Source organism: Electrona antarctica (genome assembly GCF_951216825.1).
Source record: "Electrona antarctica genome assembly, chromosome: 22".
Lineage (NCBI taxonomy): Eukaryota > Metazoa > Chordata > Actinopteri > Myctophiformes > Myctophidae > Electrona > Electrona antarctica.
Genome location: NC_136805.1, coordinates 17,089,055 through 17,109,936, shown reverse-complemented (window position 1 = coordinate 17,109,936; position 20,882 = coordinate 17,089,055). Strand labels below are relative to the sequence as shown.

General features: G+C 45.7%; 1 protein-coding gene across 1 annotated transcript; it reads left to right on the top strand.

The window, feature by feature from the left end:
• The first annotated feature begins 18,428 nt into the window (after nt 1–18,428).
• Nucleotides 18,429–20,626, top strand: LOC306915396 (serum amyloid P-component-like). Its single transcript, XM_079492726.1, has 3 exons — nt 18,429–18,527; nt 19,061–19,355; nt 19,786–20,626. The coding sequence occupies exons 1-3, from the start codon at nt 18,439–18,441 to the stop codon at nt 20,002–20,004; spliced, it is 603 nt and encodes a 200-aa protein (XP_079348852.1). The 5' UTR covers nt 18,429–18,438; the 3' UTR covers nt 20,005–20,626.
• The last annotated feature ends 256 nt before the right edge of the window (nt 20,627–20,882 follow it).

Here is a 20,882-nt window from a genome sequence, read left to right as displayed (position 1 = left end):
CAACCATAGCGGCAATAACTTAAGTGGGATAGCAATAATCACTGCAGTGGAAATAACAGCAACCCTACATTCCGCATGGAGGAGCCAAGATGTGAGATGAATTGCTAGTGACAACGCTCATTATGTAACGGCTGTGTGCTGCGTGCTAATGCTACAGCGTTCGCTATAGGTGCGACGTTTTGGGGTTTATTGGACCGCCTGGCCCGCTGCCCGCCAAGCCCACAGCAGACAACGATCAGTCCGTGATAAGACACGAGGAAACGTCCATGTGAAACGGATTGGTAGTGACACCGTCCATTAAGGTAATTATTCTGTGTGCATACACCGGTGAAACCCAATAGTGGGGTTCAGTACACGGTCAGGTCAACTGCAGCGGAGGGCATGATATCATGGTGGTAAGTGCTGCGGTGCCAGAACACGGACAAGAAAACAAATGGCTATATTTAGCCCGGCTGAGGCTTTTACGATGATGGATGCCGTAGCGACTCGGTCAGTCAGTCCTCAATCAAACAAAAAAGGAAGAAGAGGAGGAAGAAAGAAAAAAATAGGGGAGGAAAGAAATTCCAGATGTCAACAGTAAAGTTTGTTCAGCTCCGGTTTTCGGGCCACAGGAGCTTTGTGTACCTGGCCCTGGTAAAGCCATTAGCCTCTGTCTCCCGCACTAGGGGAACCGCACAACAAAGCCAGAGAATTCTCGGAAGCCTTTCAATCAAGCTTTCCAACCACAACCCTGCTGCTCCGTGCCAGTCTCTCTCTCTCTCTCTCTCTCTCTCTCACACACTCTCTCTGGTCTTGTGAACATACTGTTAATTTGACAGGGTGTAGGTGAGGACAATGGTTGTGGTGGTGGCGGCTGTGTGTGCATATACTCTATGAGCATGTGTTTGTGTAAAAATGTGTACTTGCTCGCGTATGTCTGTTTTTTGTACGTATATCACAGCATGTAAAGCAAAGCAAAGTTACTATATTTACCCAGGGTAACTGGACTAAGCATCAGATACTTGTTTACAGCCAGGCCCTGCTCATAGAACATTTCATGGTAGTGGTTCAATGCCTTGCTCAAGGGCACTTCAGCGGTGGTAATTTTAACGTGCCGGTCCGGGGATACGAACTGGCGACCTTCCGGTATCAAGACCGCTCCGCAAACCGTTCGGCCACCGCTGCCACCGCTGCCACTATGTATGGTGTGTGCATGTAAGCCTGTACTGTATGTGTGCGTGTCGAGACTTAAATGTGTATCTGTGCCTGTGTCTGTGTGTGTGTGTAAATAGGCGAGTCAATATTATGAAAAAAGATCACACTTAATCCCACCAAAAATGATACAAAAGCTTTTGCAATGGATTCTGGTAGTAATAACATACGAAAAGTCTAGCAAAATGAGCGTGACTCTACGCCGTCTCATGGGTCATGATGGGTGTGTGCAAGTTTCTGCCCGGAGGTGGACGCGTGCGTGTGTTGACGGAAGGATTCTGGGTGATGAAAGATGAGGGAATTACTAGATGACGCCTTTCCGCGTCCATTGTCCTGCAACCAAGCAGCGCACTTGATTACACCGCTCCTGACGGGGTGGGGGGAGTGGACACGATGTACTCCCCCCCCCCCCCCCCCCCAGGTTGTTCCATGTTCCCTTCTTCTTCCCATGATCATGGTCTAACCGCAATCAACCCCCACGCCACTCTCCCATCCATCCAAACTCCTACAAACACACACACACGCACACACACACACACACGCACACACGCACAGGACAGGAAAAAGGTCCTCCATCACATTTGCTCCGTACTGAGTTGAACCAGACCCAGCTCGCTGGCTGTTGTATAATGTGACGATGAAGCCCTGGTGGCTCTCTGGTGTATCTAATCCGACCATAGCAGCCCTCGGGGGGTGCATGTCTGTCCCTCTCTCTCTCTCTCCCTCTCTCACTCCAAGGAAGTTTGGCAAACCACCGAATGAGAGACAACTAGAGCAAAACCTGAGTCCCGAGAACACAGTAAGATGTGTACACGGCTCGTTAACATCTGTGACTGCCAAAGACATTACTGGCGATTACCTGCGCCCACTGTCCTGCTTTTCAAATTGGCCGTGCAGCGGGCGTGACGTTAAAATGTTACATGGTGACGTGCTGTAGATTTCAAAGTCCCCCCATGACTCTCAGAGGTACAGATGGAATCATTTTATCACTTTCTGTACACTTTGTTTGAAGAAAACAATCTTCCTCCTAGTATAATCACAGTACCTGATGATCATGTTTTAGGCTGGGGGGGAATCATGGCATTCCAAGACTTTAAATAAAAGCATGTTCACGTTATTGTTGTTCAACTAGGAATCCAAGTGGAACAGTGAAGTTACAGGGAGTATACGTAAAGGAGTTGGAGGACTTTAAGGGTCAACATTTCAGAGCAATGGAGAGTGTGGAAAAGAGTTGAAGAAACGAGTGCAAGCAGGTTGGAATGGGTGGAGAAATAAATGTGTCAGGTGTGATGTGTGATAGGAAAGTATCAGCAAGAATGAAAGGGAAGGCGTTCAAGACGGTGGTGAGACCAGCTATGTTGTATGGTTTAGAGGACAAGAATCAGAGCTGGAGGTAGCAGAGACTAAAATGTTGAGGTTCTGTCTTGCGTAGCCAGACAACTATTCCACAATCTCTGAATGCTATGTATATAGAGTCTGGAACTACAGTCCAAGCTGCCATTTCCGTTGAAGCTATAAGCATCTAAGCTATATATGCTTAGATGATTTCTATTTACAGTATATTAGGATACATTTGAGTGACTGTAAAGACGAAACGGAAGTGGGGTGGAGCACTTTATGGTTTACTCATGATAGAGCTCCAGACTGTATGACGGAAGCATTTGAACATTGCGAGAGGCAACAGTCTGGCAACGCTAGACTACTCTGGGAGTAACAAGGATGGATAGGATCAGGAACGAGTACATCAGAGCGACAGCCCATGTCAGATGTTTTGGAGATAAAGCCAGAGGCCAGACTGAGATGTTTTGGACATGTACAGAGGAGTGAGTATATCAGTAGAAGGATGTTGAGGTTGGAACTGCCAGGCAGGAGGCCTAGAGGAAGACCATAGTACAGTATGGTTAAAGGCTGCAGCATACTGTACTCCAACCGAAGGAACTTAGTTCTGCTTCGGCAAGTCAAAACAACAAAATGACATCATACAATATGTCATCCAAAAAAACACAATAAAATGCCATGCTATACGCTTTATTGTCCAATGTAAAAAATAATAATACAATGCTACATTGATACACAGTGTCTTCCAATGTAAAAAACATTTAAAAAAAATGCAATGTTACACTATGGCGTCCAATGTAAACTAAAAACCATAGAAAAATGGCAGCTCTTGCACCTCCAAGATTCTCTAACCAAACAACTATCATTGTTGTGTGGGATTGGTCAGACACTCAATATGCTGTTGATTTATATTGCTCTGTTTCCTGTACTGTCAGCAATGTGCCTAACCATGGACAGATTTGAAGAAAGGTTGGCTGAGGATTTTAGGAGAAACAGATCCCTCTCCGAGGAGGGACCATAAACCCAACTTGTCGCAAGAACTGGCAAAACCTACATAACAAATTTGGTTCAACAACCGGTTCCAGCACTGTACACAATGCTGCAGTGGCTTGAGCCACAGAGTGAGTGGCGATGTATCCGATGAAGCTAGACATAATACTACTAAGTGGGCCGAGTCTAACCCCAGAGAGGAAGAACTGAAGCCCAATCGACATGCTGGCCGATCACAGATACTGAAGCGTATTACGGCCAGACACATGAATGAGCATTTTATTTAGTCCAATAGGCTCAAGCTTGCACACAGGGTTGCGCACGGAGGTGACACTACTGCGCCAGCCAGACGTCGCAAAATGCATCAGAGGCCCCAAATACGTCACACTTTTCCAACTGAGGAGAAGGGGTGAAAAAGGAGTAGCTCAGTGAGAAACTCCATTGGATGGGTGGATGGGTGGGGATTTCCGGTGCCATCTATTATTTCTAACTCTGGATTGAGTTTAGTAGCAACTACAGTAGTATTTAAAATTGTTTGTTCAGTTTCGGCAAGCCCCACCCCACCCCCGCCAAAGCCAAATACAAGTTTGCCGTCTCAGGACAAGAGTTCTATATCTTTGTAAAAAAAATCACAGTGGAAAGAAAATTTCTGATGGCGAACTTAAAGAAGGTCCAAGGCAACTCTGTACATTTCAAGTAGAAATTTCCATTACAAAAGCAAGGTTGCAAGGCCTTCATCAGGTTCCAGGGTCAGTGGACCCTGATGAAGGCCTTAGGGCGGCCGAAACGCGTAGGTGATTTGTTTTACAAAGGTATAGAACTTTAAAAGAACTCTTGTCCTGAAAAAACCCTATCCAGAGAGAGCACATGTTTACAGTTTTCTATATATTTAAGGATCCGCTTTAAGGAAGTGCTTATTTTTTCTGAAAAGTTTGCCGTCGTTTTGAGTATGCTGCAGCCTTAATTGGACTATATGTGATTGATTTTTTTGAGGGGCGCTAGCCCCTCCTATGTCCAGCTTTGAGGGTCTGTGTAAATACAAACATTGAAGACAAAAGTGTGTAAACACAAACATTGAAGACAAAAGTGAGGACGCAAATTGTGATCGGCCAGAATGAGATGATGTATATGATGATGTACGGTATGATGATAAGATGATATTTATCTATACATCTGTGGTCTGTGAAAAAGATAAAACAGAAGGAGAACAAGTTAACGCTTTGGAGCTTATTTCCATTGTGGTGCTTTGAGTGAACGTGTGTGTGTAAACTGAGTGCCAATGTTTGAGGGGATGAAGAATAGCCTAAAGCCCTAAATGATCTTGGTCCTTAAGTTAATTACCCGAACAGTTTGAGAGGGTGAATCTGAGTAGCGAGTGACAAAACAAATTCACGGAACGCAGCGATTCAGGCTGGAACCCAGGCTAGTGTTGTTTTTGGCAGCAAATTTAGATATTAGGTTTAGTCATAGTCTCGACTTGAATAGTTTTAATTTAGTTTTAGTCACATTTTAGTCACCTGGGAATGTCTTAGGTGACATTCACACCAGAAAGCTTTGCTGCGATTAAAACGAATCCTGCTGCGCATTGTCAGAAAGTGCACTTTGTTTGGCAGGTGTGAAGGCTCATTCGAATCCTAATGCGTATCAAAGAACTGCATTCTACTCCGAGCAAAAACGGGGGTTTCGCTTCGCTTACAATCGCACTTGATTACGATTCGGTGCAGGTGTGAATGCAATCTGCAGTAAATAAAGGAAATGAAGCAAACAATGTGGCGGGTGAGGAGCTGAACACAGTTGGAGAGGGAGAAGGCATATTTTACGCAGCGCAAACTCCGCAAAGATGTCCCGTTACCGTGGATAGACGTGGTCGAATGAGGAGACCTGAAGCCCTGATCGAAATGAGGACGAGTACATTAATCAATTGCTTAAGGAAACACATAAAAACACTGCAGTGTATTATAGCCTACAGAATATTCTGTCTGTCTGTCTGTCTGTCTGTCTGTCTGTCTGTCTGTCTGTCTGTCTGTCTGTGCGTGCCATAAACATGGAGTGCTGTCACTGTGTGGGAACTTGTAAACATTTTGCGCTGTTGTCTGTTATATCAGTGCGCTCAGCGCTGCTGTGCCTCCATGCACAAAAGAACAGTGCGTGGCTGCGTGCGGAGAGAGAGAGAGAGAGAGAGAGAGAGAGAGAGGAGGGGGGGTCCAGTCCAGTCCCAGACGGCACGACACATGCACGTTATGAGTATAATTTTATCACTATAGATTTCACTGTGTAGGCTAGTTTATGAATGGAACACATTGATAAAGGTCCCCCCTGCTGCGTTTCCAATTGCTGCGGATGACAGTGTGAAGGCAAACTGCAGCAAATGAAATATGCAAGAATCCCAAATTCTCCGCCCAGTTGCATCGAGTCTACCGAAGTATTAGGTGAGAATGTGACCTTAGTGTTAGTCTAGTTTTAGTCGACTAAATGTCATAAGATTTTAGTCGACAAAATCTACAGTTGATTTAGTCGACTAAATTGTATTTTGCCTTGATGCCGTCGTAATGAGTTTTTACACTTACACACCTAGTGTAAAATGACTTATACTGGATCTCTTGTCCACTATAGTCCCTTCCTAACATTTTAGTCTAGTTTATATTCGTCAACGAAATTGTCAATATATTTAGTCTTAGTTTTAGTCATCATAGCTTATAGTTTTTATTTAGTTTTCGTCAGTGGAAAAAGGTAGTCGACCAACTTTTTGTGCTCTGGAACTATGATAACACCAATTCTCTCTTCTGCATTCTGGCACCTCAACAGAAATTCAGAGTTAATACAACACTGTCCTCTACTGGATGAAGAGGGAATTTCAGTTATTTTGTGTGACAGTCCTGGAGATAGGTGGGAGCGAGAGACCATTTAAAGCTTTATAAACAAGTAAAATAACTTAAAATGTTGAAGAAATGTTGAAAGAATGTAAAAAAAATTTAGAAAAAAATGTGACCTAAGGAGGCGGTTTGGGACATACCTGGACAAGCAGTCCTGGAGATAGGTGGGAGCGAGAGACCATTTAAAGCTTTATAAACAAGTAAAATAACTTAAAATGTACACTGAACAGGGCTGCCAAGTTTCAGAAAATGCCAAGAGTGAGACCTTAGTGTCTTAATGTGTTCGACGCCGCCCACCGGGCGGCGGCGAAAAAAAATTGGCCGTTTTTAATGTCGATTTGGCCTTTTTTAACATTGATTTAGACTCTAAATCAATGTTAAAAAAGGCCAATTTTAGAGGAATACAGACATCCCACCCTAGAGTGGTGCAACTCCGTGTGGGGGTCCCCGGGGGGGGGGGGTTCAGACCCACAGGATAGAGCCCAGGGTGCCGGGCCGGTTCCTGCGAGCCACCCCGCGTCCGAAACGGTAGAGAAATGACCCACTACTGTACTGTACTGTACTGTACTGTACTGTACTGTACTGTACTGTACTGTACTGTACTGTACTGTACTGTACTGTACTGTACTGTACTGTACTGGCACACCCGAAATCATCATATATACAGTTAATATGTGCATGTGTGTTTGTGTTTGCGTTTGGTTGCGCACAGGTGGTGAAAAACCACCACGCTGTTTTCGTGCTCAGACCCAGCCAGCCAGCCAGCCAGCAAGCCACACACATAGTGCTCAGACCCAGCCAGCCAGCCAGCAAGCCACACACATAGTGCTCAGACCCAGCCAGCCAGCCAGCCAGCAAGCCACACACATAGTGCTCAGACCCAGCCAGCCAGCCAGCCACACACATAGTGCTCAGACCCAGCCAGCCAGCCAGCAAGCCACACACATATAGTCCATGAGCCAGACAAGTTTTCATTACGAAATGAGTGGGCAAAACCATACCTATATTAAATTGTTTAGAAGGTCAATATAAGTAAATTAATATATGATAACACTTCCACAGGAGCAGCTTTTTCATATTTATCACACATTTTGTTATTTTCACCTATATACATGTGAATAGGATGAAAAAAATTAAAGGCGTAGTGAAACGGAAATGGTGGACATTTTATTTTGAAGTTTCAGACGGTCTCAAGTTGAAACACCGCTATGAAGTTTCTGAACCAATCAGAGCGTCGCATCCCTTCAGGGGATGGGACGGTAGCTAGGGACGGGTAGCTATGCTACGCAGGACAACGTGTGGATGTTTGTTTACAAATCAGATAGTCAGCCAGCTTTACCAGTTTACACTTAATGTGGCTTATTTCTACCCTATAATGTTTTCAGATACATTTTTAGCGTGATGATTAAGTTGAAACCGAGTAATACACTCTCTGGATGTTATCTTGAATGGGAATAAAAACGGAAGATGTCTGTAATCAGTAGCAGCTGTGCAGCCTGTGCTGGACGGATGCGGAGATATGGGGAATTAAACTGGTGAGCTTCATTTTTATTGGCTTTTATCGATGTTGGCCTCGACACGTCATCACGCAGCACGTTTTCGTTTTCAGGAAGTAATAATTTATGGACTTTTGATATAAAAACACACAAAAATGAGAATTTTCACATTCTTTTGGCATCCATTGTTAGGTATGCCCATATGATGACCATGGATATGGTCTAAAAGTGTGAAAAACTTATTTTTCATTTCACTACACCTTTAAGAACTAGTGATCACCATGAAACTTCCCTAGTAGGCCACATTGAAATGCTCTGATGTATGATTACATCTATCTAGAACACTAATATACACATTCATATTGATACAGATAGGAGTATTAAATAATTAATGCACAAAATCTCTGTACGTGCATACACACGTCCATCTAGTAGACCATGGGTTTTCAACAGGTGGTCCGTGGACCACTGGTGGTCCGTGGAGGTATTGCATGTGGTCCCTGACCATGCATTTAGTAATGTAGGATTTGTTGATTTTTTTAAATGTTCTTTCCTAGTTGAGAAACCGTGAACTGAATGACCTGGTGACCTATGATGAGTCCATCCATGTCATTTACTGACAAGTTGGAGTTCAAGAAATTCAACAGAAAAAGGGAGTTAGAATCTCAAGAAAGGGGAAGTGCACTGAATGACCTGGTGACCTATGATGAGTCCATCCATGTAGTCATTTACTGACAAGTTGGAGTTCAAGAAATTCAACAGAAAAAGGGAGTTAGAATCTCAAGAAAGGGGAAGTGCACCGGATTGTCTGGTTGAGTCATTATTATTAGGACATTTTACCAGTAGTCAGGCAGTATGTCAGGCTACTGGAGATTGGAGAACCTGATTTGGACATGATCTGATGCAGGACAATGTCACTATGACAGAAAGAGAAGATGGGTCTGGCCACATTCATTCACCCCATAATCTCAGTGGAAATTGGGGAATATGTTGTGAAATAAAAAGTCAGAAAACTGGAATTTGGGAAAATGCCTTATTTTTAATTTCCCCATGCCCACACATCTGTGGTCTCTCTCTCTCTCTCTCCCCCCCCCCCCCCCCCCCCTCTCTGAACAGAACTATAACGACAAGTTGCGATGCGGCCCCTCCCCCTTCACACACACACACACACACACACACACATACACACACACACACACACACACGACTTTGTCCCTATAATGTGCGTAGGCTACTGGCACTGTTCCTCATATCGCGCAAGAGACGCCAGTCACGCCACACACCAGTATAGAAGAGAGATAGTCACTTGTGACTTACTCACTTAATGTTGTAACTTGTGGAGGCTATATTGTCTTCCATGAAAAATATTTCGATGCGATGTTAAACTCTGCATGGCTCATTTCCATGCGTCACAGTCAGGGACCCTGCTGACGATTTGGTGGTCCACTGCCTGGTTACCCTTTCTACTGCATATAACAGCGCTGCATGATCTCCTGCAGATCGGCTATTTTGCCGTTCTTTTAAGTTGTGTTCGCGAAATATTTCGCTCTATGGGAGGTTTTCCTTGCAAAACCGAGGTGCAGAACTTCATTTTAATGAACTCATCGCAGGGCAGAAACTCTGCCCTGCGGGTTTAAGAGATGCGTGACGTCAGACGCCAAGACCCTGAGGGCTTAAAAGGGGGGTCTACGTCACCAGCTCTCATTCACTTTCCTTCTGCCAAGAGGTACCGCAAGAATTTCTAGCCAAGTTTGTTTGGAGTGATTAACGTCTCGAAAATCGGGCAAGAGAAGGCCTCGAGCTCCGTGAGACTCTCCGACATCCCTGGATACTGAACTGCAGAAAGAAAAAGAACTTTTACACGCTTTTTTCCCTAGCAAGTTATTAGTTTGACAAGCTTCGGAAACTAGTCTTCTTACAGGTAAACTTGCCGCTCGAGCGGGAAGCTAACCAGCTTTTAGCTAACAGTTTAGCTCGGGCCGCCACCGCCTAAGCTTCACTTTTCAGCTTTATAACTTTTACGACTAACTGTGTTAGCCTAGAGCTCCGGGCCGCCAACGCCTGCTCTCTCAGCTTAGCTTTTTTCTCCGGGCCGCCAACGCCTTAGCGCCTAAACGCTAGCTTTTCGTCGTCGACAGAATTTCTAAACGCACGTCGAAGACCAAGAACACTTCTGAGGAACGCCGTCTCCGTCGTGGACACGAGGGAAGACCCCAGAAGAGATGCACCGTAGGAGCATGCGGCAACACGATGTCCGGACAGGACGAGCACCAGGTCTGTCTCTACTGTCTGGGCCTCGCTCATGCCCGTAATGCGGTCAACGGGGACGGACCGGTCTGCTCCCCCTATGACGAGGACTTCGTTATCGTCGACGAGGCTAGTTACCATGATTATGAGTACTACAACGACGACAATGATGATGATGGCCATGACGACGACATGCCCCGTCTCCCCGAGGATGACGACGGCACCATGCAGGTCGAGCAGCAGCAGTTTGTTTGGAGTGATTAACGTCTCGAAAATCGGGCAAGAGAAGGCCTCGAGCTCCGTGAGACTCTCCGACATCCCTGGATACTGAACTGCAGAAAGAAAAATAACTTTTACACGCTTTTTTCCCTAGCAAGTTATTAGTTTGACAAGCTTCGGAAACTAGTCTTCTTACAGGTAAACTTGCCGCTCGAGCGGGAAGCTAACCAGCTTTTAGCTAACAGTTTAGCTCGGGCCGCCACCGCCTAAGCTTCACTTTTCAGCTTTATAACTTTTACGACTAACTGTGTTAGCCTAGAGCTCCGGGCCGCCAACGCCTGCTCTCTCAGCTTAGCTTTTTTCGCCGGGCCGCCAACGCCTTAGCGCCTAAACGCTAGCTTTTCGTCGTCGACAGAATTTCTAAACGCACGTCGAAGACCAAGAACACTTCTGAGGAACGCCGTCTCCGTCGTGGACACGAGGGAAGACCCCAGAAGAGATGCACCGTAGGAGCATGCGGCAACACGATGTCCGGACAGGACGAGCACCAGGTCTGTCTCTACTGTCTGGGCCTCGCTCATGCCCGTAATGCGGTCAACGGGGACGGACCGGTCTGCTCCCCTTGCGACCACACCAACGACGCTACCAAGAGGTCTCGTCTCCTCCGGGTCAAAGAGTACTTTGCCAGGTTCGAGTACGAGAAACCCAATGACCCGTGGCCGTCTTCAGTCCTGGCAACCGGAGGACAGCCACGCACAGCCCCGAGGATGAGAGTGGACCATAGAGTGGACTTCCCGCCGCTAGCACGCAGCACCCCGGCGCCACGTGCGAGCGACGCTACCCAGGAGCAGCCCGTCGCGGCCCCACGGACCCGCGCTCCAGCCACCGCCACCTCCTCCCAGGCCTCGGCAGTCAGGGCTGCCAACGCCCCCGACTACGAGGCTCTGGGAGCGAGGCCTAAAGTGACAACCAGGCCTCGCCAGCCAGACAGCGGGAATAACCTTCCTCCAACAGGGCAGCCAAAGCCCGCGGAGGTTCTTCCTCCCGCTCCAGTGGCCATACCTCGCCAGCTGCTCGTCAGAGCCACGATGGAACCCCCGCCTAAACGCGCAGCACGCCAGGATCCTTCCCCACCACGCTGGGCCGACGAGGAGGAGGAGGAAGAAGAAGGTGAATATGTCCCTTCTTTCCAGGCGCCCTATGACGAGGACTTCGTTATCGTCGACGAGGCAAGTTACCATGATTATGAGTACTACAACGACGACAATGATGATGATGGCCATGACGACGACATGCCCCGTCTCCCCGAGGATGACGACGGCACCATGCAGGTCGAGCAGCAGCAGCAGCCAGAGGCACAGGATCCCACTGACATGCTCATGGATGATTCCAACATCATGGGCATTTACAAGAAGGCGGTCCAGCGCTGCAACCATGAGTGGCATGAGTCCACCACCAAAAGGCTGAAGTGGGAAGGTAGGAATGAGAAACATCTCCCCCCCCCCCCACCAAAGAAGCAGAGACTCCCCCGAGGTCTGGGCTTCTTTGAAACCATCACCAGCGCCTGGGAAAAACCCCTGGTGGAAGCAGAGTGCTCCTCCCGCAGCACCAGGGGCGTTATGGATGTGGTGGGCATGAAAGACATGTGCCTGAATTCTATGCCTCCCATGGACAAGGCCGTGGCTTCATACCTGGCCAACCCTTCAGTCCCACGGGTGGTCCCCATGGACAGAGAGCCTACTTTCTCCACCACAGCAGATAAAGAGGCCTCCAAAATCAACAAATGGCTGCATGGCCACCTGTGCTTCGTGGCCAAAGCAGTCAATGCTGGAGCTCTCCTACAGGGATCTGCAGAGAAGCTCCTCCTGGAGATGGGGAACACGTCCAAACCAGAGCAACTGGCTGAGCTCCGCCGTCTCAATCACGAGATGGCGTCTTTGCAGTGCAAAATAGCGGACCACACAGGGAAGGCCCTTGTGTCCACCATCCTACAAGAGCGGCCTCCCTCCGAATGTTGTTGCAACAATAAGCCTATCTCACAGAATTTCCCCGCCCCCCCTTAATACGCCCCCTTTCGGGGTTAGTGGTGATAGCGTGACGTCACTCCATAGACGCTTCATGTTAACAGAGGTAATTTAAGAAGTCTACAACTTTTGTTTTCTCAAGGTAAGGTTTGTTCTATCTGTTCGAGCTGATTTACCATATTGTTTGCTTCATAATAATATTGGTCTGTCACATTTTTACATTAGAAAATGTACTTAGATTCTCCAGAGAAAAAAACGTGTAAATGCTCATGTTAAAGTCACCACTATTTACCGGAAGTGGGCGTGAAAAACGGGCTGTGAGATAGGCCTATTCAGAGAGCCAGAGCCCAGTCAACAATGACTCGCTACGAAACAGCTTGGCGCATCTTCGAGCAGTGGTGCTCAGAACGACCTTTATACTGATGGTCTTACCATCAGTATAAAGAAGACCAATGTCATGGGACAAGATGTTGAAACTCCACTCTCCATTGACATCGATAATCAGACTCTGGAATGTGTTAACACCTTCACGTACCTCGGATCTGCAATCTCCAGCGACCTTTCACTTGACACAGAACTAAATACCCGTCTTGCAAGAGCCGCCACAGTGATGGCCAGGCTGTCACAAAGAGTATGGTCAAACAACCACCTATCTACGCGCACAAAACTCCAGGTCTACCAAGCCTGCGTCGTCAGCACACTGATGTATGGCAGCGAGGCCTGGACCACATACACCAGACATGAGAAACGGCTTAACAGCTTCCACCTGCGTTGTCTACGTCGCATCCTGGGAATCTCTTGGCAGGACAAAGTTCCCAACACAGAAGTCCTGGAACGTGCTCACTCCACCAGCATGTTCACCATGCTGAGCCAGCGCCGCCTCAGGTGGCTTGGCCATGTCCACAGGATGGACCCCAGCCGGCTCCCCAGGGCCGTCCTGTATGGAGAGCTGTCAACAGGCTCCAGACCTCTTGGTCGCCCACGCCTGCGCTTCAAGGACGTTTGCAAACGTGATATGAAGCAGGCAGGCATTGACCACAACAACTGGGAGGAAGCTGCAAAAGACCGTGGCGTTTGGAGGCAGACTGTCGCTGCAGGAACCCGCCGTGCTGAGGAGAGACACATCTCCTTGTTGCAGTCGAAGAGACAGAAGAGGAAACTGCGTGAAGCAGCCCCCACTCCTGTTCCAGTCCCCTCTCGTTTTGTCTGCGCAAACTGCGCTAAAGACTGTCACTCCGGAGCAGGGCTGTCCAGCCACAGCCGCCGCTGCAAAAAAACATGACCACTCAGGCGCAATCCATCGTCAACACTGACGGACGGATGCCTATGAATGAATACTCCATAGACGCTTCATGTTAACAGAGGTAATTTAAGAAGTCTACAACTTTTGTTTTCTCAAGGTAAGGTTTGTTCTATCTGTTCGAGCTGATTTACCATATTGTTTGCTTCATAATAATATTGGTCTGTCACATTTTTACATTAGAAAATGTACTTAGATTCTCCAGAGAAAAAAACGTGTAAATGCTCATGTTAAAGTCACCACTATTTACCGGAAGTGGGCGTGAAAAACGGGCTGTGAGATAGGCCTATTCAGAGAGCCAGAGCCCAGTCAACAATGACTCGCTACGAAACAGCTTGGCGCATCTTCGAGCAGTGGTGCTCAGAACGACCTAACCAGGTTATCTCATTCCAAGCTTCAGTAGTCGACGTCCTAACATTCCTGCAGGAGTTCCTAGACAGAGGACTAGGCCTCTCCTCAGTTAAAACCCACCTGGCAGCTATCTCAGCCTGCCATGTGGGTATTAATAACCAGACTATATGGAAACATCCTCTGGTAAAGCAGTTTGTGAAGGGCGTACGCAGGGATCACAAGGTCAACAGGTCCCTGGTCCCTTCATGGGATCTGTCTCTGGTCCTCAGGGCTCTAACCACCGAACCCTTCGAGCCACTGCAGACTGCAGACCTAAAATGTCTTACGCTAAAGACAGCCCTCCTAGTTGCACTAACAACCGCTAAAAGGGTTAGCGATCTACACGCACTCTCGACCTCTCCAGAGTGCATGAGATTCGACGAAAGGTCAACCAAGGTCACCATTAAAGCAAACCCAGCCTTCTTACCAAAGAACGCCTTTTCAGTTTGTGTACCGGTAGATCTGCAGGCTTTCCACCCCCCTCCCTTCGCTACCGAAGAAGATATGAGGCTGAACTGCCTCTGTCCTGTGAGAGCCCTTCGCACTTACATGGACAGAACAGGCCCCTCCAGGATAGGTCAACAGCTGTTCGTATCCTGGGGCGCCAGAACCCTGGGAAAGCCTGTCACAAAGGTTACTATCTCAAACTGGATAGTGCAGGCCATTCGCCTGGCCTACACTACCCAGGGAGTGGAGCCCCCACTAACACTGAAGGCTCATTCCACAAGAGGTATGGCAGCATCCTGGGCACTCCACAAGGGTGTCTCAATCCAGGATGTCTGTACAGCGGCAAGCTGGTCCTCCTCCTCGACCTTCGCCACATACTATAACCTAGATGTGGCAGCGCCCTCACTGGCGCACGCGGTCTTAGGAGCTGCGGCTGCCGCACCCTAAATGTACTTCAGGTAAGTCCATTTCATAAGAGCTCTAGAGGAAATAAGGCAGTACCCCCCCCTGCCAGCTCCCTCTATAAAACCCAAGCTGCCCAGGGCAGACTCCACCCTGCCCTATTCAGCAGCTCTGGAAAGACATGTGACAGTCTAAGGCTGAGCTCACACCTTTCATGCAATTCTCGTGCTCGTTGGATGCTCGTTGGATGCATGTTGTGTTGTGTCATGGCCGCCCAATGTATTTCCAATGGAGGTCACATGGTTTGACCCAACATTGTGTTGTGTGAGGGGGAGGGGCGCAGTCGAAACACCCCTCCCCCTCACACAACACAATGTTGGGTCAAACCATGTGACCTCCATTGGAAATGCATTGGGCCGCTGGGCGGCCATGACACAACACCCAACGAGCACAGAGAATTGCATGAAAGGTGTGAGCTCAGCCTAAGACTGGCACCTTTCCACCCTGTGGGACCGGGCTACGAACCTAAGGTTCCCTAGCCCTTACTTCCTAAAGTCCTAGGACTCACTTGGCTAGTTCAAGATACGGGAGTTCATAAGGTCCCATAGAGCGAAATATTTCGCGAACACAACTTAAAAGAACATGGAGGTTACTTTAGTAACCATGGTTCTTTAAGTAAGTGAGCGAAATATTTCGCTGAACACCCTTCTGTCTTGCTCTTGGCAGAAGGAAAGTGTTCGAATGAGAGCTGGTGACGTAGACCCCCCTTTTAAGCCCTCAGGGTCTTGGCGTCTGACGTCACGCATCTCTTAAACCCGCAGGGCAGAGTTTCTGCCCTGCGATGAGTTCATTAAAATGAAGTTCTGCACCTCGGTTTTGCAAGGAAAACCTCCCATAGAGCGAAATATTTCGCTCACTTACTTAAAGAACCATGGTTACTAAAGTAACCTCCATGTTTGTGAGGACGCACACATGGGCGCGCGTTATTACGCGGCGGAGCCGCGGATAAAATTGTTATTATGATAGCCGGCTTGGCTTTTTTGGCACATTTTATGCCCCCCTCGGCGTGCGTATTGTGCGTGCGTGAGAAATGAGAGGTGTGGCGTGGTGCGTGGTAAAAGGTCAAATTGCGTGACTCTCACTCTCAAAGCGTGAGACTTGGCAGCCCTGATTTAATTACTATGGCCGCCGTGCCAACTGAACTGCTGAAGGCTGCTGCAATTTAATGTTAGATATTAGATTCTGACGGGGAGGGATCTATGATGAATGATGACGATACAACACCGGGGTCGCCGAGCCCAGCTGCGCTGTCAGCTCTTCTGTTGTATAATAGGGCTATAATTTATATGTTTTGTTTTGATATCGGCGCCTTGCCAATGTCATGTGTAGACTAAATAGGCCTATGCCTTTTTATGATGCATTTTGTCAGTTTGTTCATATAACTTGCGTGTGGAGAGGGAAAGTAAAAGCCACTTTTCCGTGTGAAAATGCGCGAAAACGCGCGTGCACGAGGCGCGTGCACGAGGCACATGCACGCGCATTTTTGAGTCCAAATCTGTGCTCCCCCACCTGGAAACAAAGTTAGTCATATATCAGGTTGGTAAAAAGCCTAAATGATAAATATCTGTAATAATCTAACAGTTTAATCTAGCCTAAGGTCAGCAGTGCAGCACAGGAAGCTGGCTGCACTGGTAACCTCTCTCACAGAGAGGAAGGCAGAAAGGTCAGTGGCTTTTCATTGGCTGTAAGTGTTAGCATGGAGGTGTGACTTCAGTCAGGGCTGTTTAACTATGCATGCAGCCTAGCAAAGCGGCATATTCAGACCATGAAGAGCAGACAGATGACAGCGGTGCGTATAAATGCTATATATAATTGTGCATTATTAATAACTTTTGTTGTTTAATCAGGAAGGTAACTGAACAAAGAATATACTCTTTGTTCTTTTTCCCCTTCTCTCATTTTATCCAATGTCTCATATTGATAGATTTAAAACCAATTAGTGGTACTACTAATAGTGGTACTACCACTGAACTAATCTGAAAGTCATCAAGGAACTAAATTGTATCTGATCCGAAGGTTCCACAAAGGGCCGATCTCATGCAGTATAGGGTGTTCTCAATTGATAGCTAAACTTCTACCGAGCTATAACAAGAGACAGCAAATAGCAAAGTGCAAAGTCACATGCAGTGTTGTAATACTTGTATATTGTAACGGGGAAGAGTGAACAGACCACGTGTGTATGATTGTATGTGTTTTATGTTTAATAATTAACTAATAAAAACCCTATAAAAAGCACGTTTGAGTTCGTCAAAGATAAGCTATTATTGAAACATTTAGTTCAGCTGTGCGTGTTAAACTCTAGCAATCCTGTCTGAAACTTGAGGCCGGTTGGAGCCTGGTTAACTCACCGAAAACCGAACAATAATAGTATTTCATGGTATCTGTTTTTGTTCTTTCATGCCAGATGAAAATGTTCCTGCTGTTTGTGATGTTGGTGGTTTGTGATGCTGCTCCACAAGGTACAACACAAGAAATGATTTTGGTTGCAGTGTTAACATTCTAGACCCACACAGAGAGAGCATATAGACCTAGAGTAGAACAAATAGATGGATAGATAAAACTTCATGAAGGTAGGGTAAGTGATGTTTTTGGGTTAAAACTAAAATGGTTTTGATAAAGGGTTAATACGGAGCCCCTGAATGGCCATGCATTCAAAATATATTTTATCTTGTCCGGACAAGATATTATCTCGTCCGGACAAGATATTATCTCGTCCGGACAAGATAATTATTATCTTGTCCGGACGAGATAATAATTATCTTGTCCGGACGAGATAATATCTTGTCCGGACGAGATAATATCTTGTCTGAACAAGATAATAATAAGTGATGTTGAGCAATTCAACATTACTTATTTTAACAAATGAATATCACTTTCCCCATACCTTTCCTTTGTGTTCTTATAATGTTCCTCGGTGCCAGGCATTTCCTGTGCCATCCATAATTAATAAACATCTAATGCGTTTCAAAAGCCTACATTACGTTTGGAAACCTAGCATGTCCAAAATCATAACTTTTAAGGAAATAACTGTATTCCAATTAATAGATCCAAAGCGGTTATTTAGACAAAAGCGCTTGGTAATACTTTTCATTGGTTACATTATGGTTACATATAACCCAGACAGACTCAATGGAGAGAAGTCAACCTCAAATCACTGCCGATATGGTAGTTTCATACTCAACCATACAGTATACTGTACAATTGTACACTTGTATTACAATTTATTATTATATAATTACAATTTGAATGCATATATGCATTCAAATAAATCCCAGAGTCTATAACAAGCTAAAGTCTATTCCAAGTGTTGTTTCATGTTATCTTTACGTTTTGACAATTTTGTATCATGTCTATTGAGCCAAATGTGTAAAAGCACAGACTCCATAATTTAAGAGCAGCCCAGTTGTTTTTTCTTCTTCTATGCTTCATTTGTCATTTTCTGTTTAGACCTTACAGGTAAAATGTTGACCTTCCCACAGCCGACTAACACAGCTCACGTGAAATTAATGACAACTCAAGACACATTCGGAGCTGTGACTGTTTGCCTGAGGTAAGTTCATGCCATGGGAACAAGTGAAAGTGATTTGGGATGATTGGAAGTTGCGATCATGATATATAGCACACAGTAAGTTTTACAATTTGGAGCACCCCATATGGGTGCCAGTGAGGGGACTCCCCATTACTCCGACATCCCATCACTCCGACTACGTGGCTTTGCGTGCGGTTATGGTTAGGGACAGGGATAGTTTGGCTCTGCATGTTTTTATTCTGTAAATCAAGTGATTTAAATTTGGGGTACGTAGATTGGTTGCATTTTTTCATTGAAATCCAGGGAATAGAATTTGCAGCCTGTTATAGCGTCAGCGTATGGCTGATTTGGAAACAAATTAAAAATATATAATAAATGAGTGGTCCAGCGGTCACGCACGCACGCACGCACACACACACACACACGCGCGCGCACAGGCGGACATGAGCACCTGGTGGAAGATTCTGACTGAATGTTAGGATTATACTGTAAGGTCAACTGACTGCAGAACACTATACTGAACTTATTATTATTTATCATACATCTGCCTTCAGATCCTTTACAGACCTCACCAGGAACCACGCCCTGTTCTCCATTGCCATTCCCTCCTCAGACAACGCATTCCTCATCTTTAAGACGGGTACGGCGACTCAGATTAGTCTGACTGTCTGTCACACTATTGTGAACTTTGACGGGCAAAAGTACATGCTTAACACCTGGCACAACCTGTGTGCCACCTGGGATAACACAACTGGACTGGGACAAGTGTGGTTGGACGGAAGACCCACTTCCAGGAAATTTCTCAGATCTGGAAGCATCCAAGGAACGCCACGCATCATACTAGGACAGGTAATGTTGTACAGCTGAAAAACTGCATCATGCATTTTTACTGTATGATTGTTTTATTAGATATATTAGATGGTTGATGTGATACTATAACAAGCAGGTATATTAGGTAGCCTAACTTGATAGAATACTATAAAATTATTGTTATGAATGAGCATATTGTAGCCTATATTCACAATTTCTCTGAGTTATTGGCTAATTTCTAAATATAATGAACATGGTTCTTGTTTTCAAAGAGCAGCTCAAGTAGCTAAGGAATTTACATTCTAAGCGTATAGGTTTTACTTTCCTTCAGCCTTCAGGTGGGCTTCTCTACAAATAAAACAATATAACATCCAATAAAAAATAGTACAGAAAAATAGTATAGTATGGTTTAATGTCTATTTTGGGTATCAATGCTCCCTCTAATATTGATTCTCCTCCATGCTTACAGGAGCAGGACTCTCATGGTGGTGGATTTGATACTACTCAGTCCTTTGTTGGGATGCTGTCTGACGTCCACATGTGGAACTATGTCCTCTCGCCCTGTGAGATTCAGCGGTACATGGACGATCTCAACTTCACCCCAGGGAACGTGCTCAACTGGAGGGCTCTGGACTTTGAGACTGCAGGAAATGTGGTGCTGGAAGAGAATCAAAAAGGCTGTCATTAATCTTAAAACTATTTGATCCATTGGGTGGAAAATGGTTTTTAATATTGATTGAATACTTTATTAACAGCTGTTTGCAGAAGGTACAATAATTGCAACACTATTCGAAGTAAAATAACGGTGGTGGTGGTGGTCATCAGAAGCAATCAACTCATGCTCTTTTAATCTTAAAGGAAAACTTTAGTTTTTTCTTCAACCAATGTTCATGTTTAGGTTGTTATTAGAGAAAGTAAAAGATGAGCGTACATTTTGTTTCATTTGCTACTTTTTTTCGTTTTAGCGATTTTAGCTATTTTTGACAGGGGGGCATTCGAACATGGGGCTAAATATGTATTTTTTTTTTTACAAAATGTTATAGCGATTTCTTTTTTTATTATTTACTATAGTCCTACTAGACCCCATAAAATTACATCTGGCCACAAAAGATCACGGGATCAATTGAATGTCAAAGGGGAGGTGACAAACGGACATATTGAGCCTACAACACACAGTATGGCATCCCCCTAGTACCCCCCTTCACATTCAGTAGATCCCGTGATCTTGTGTGGCCAAATGTAATTTCCTGGGGTCTAACAGGACTATAGTAAATAATAATAATTAAATCGCCGTAAAAAAAATGTTAAAACATATATATATATTTAGCCCCATGTTTGAATGCCCCCGCCCCCCTGTCAAAAATAGCTAAAATTGCTAAAACGAAAGAAAGCAGCAAATTAAAAAAAGGGGGAAAAAAGAAAAGAAAATGTACATTTTACTCATCTTTTACTTTCTCTAATAACCTAAAACATGAACCTTGGTTGAAAAAAACTAAAGTAGTCCTTTAAGCGCAAAAGTACATATATAATCTTCTCAACACCAGAATATCCATACTGTGGATTTCT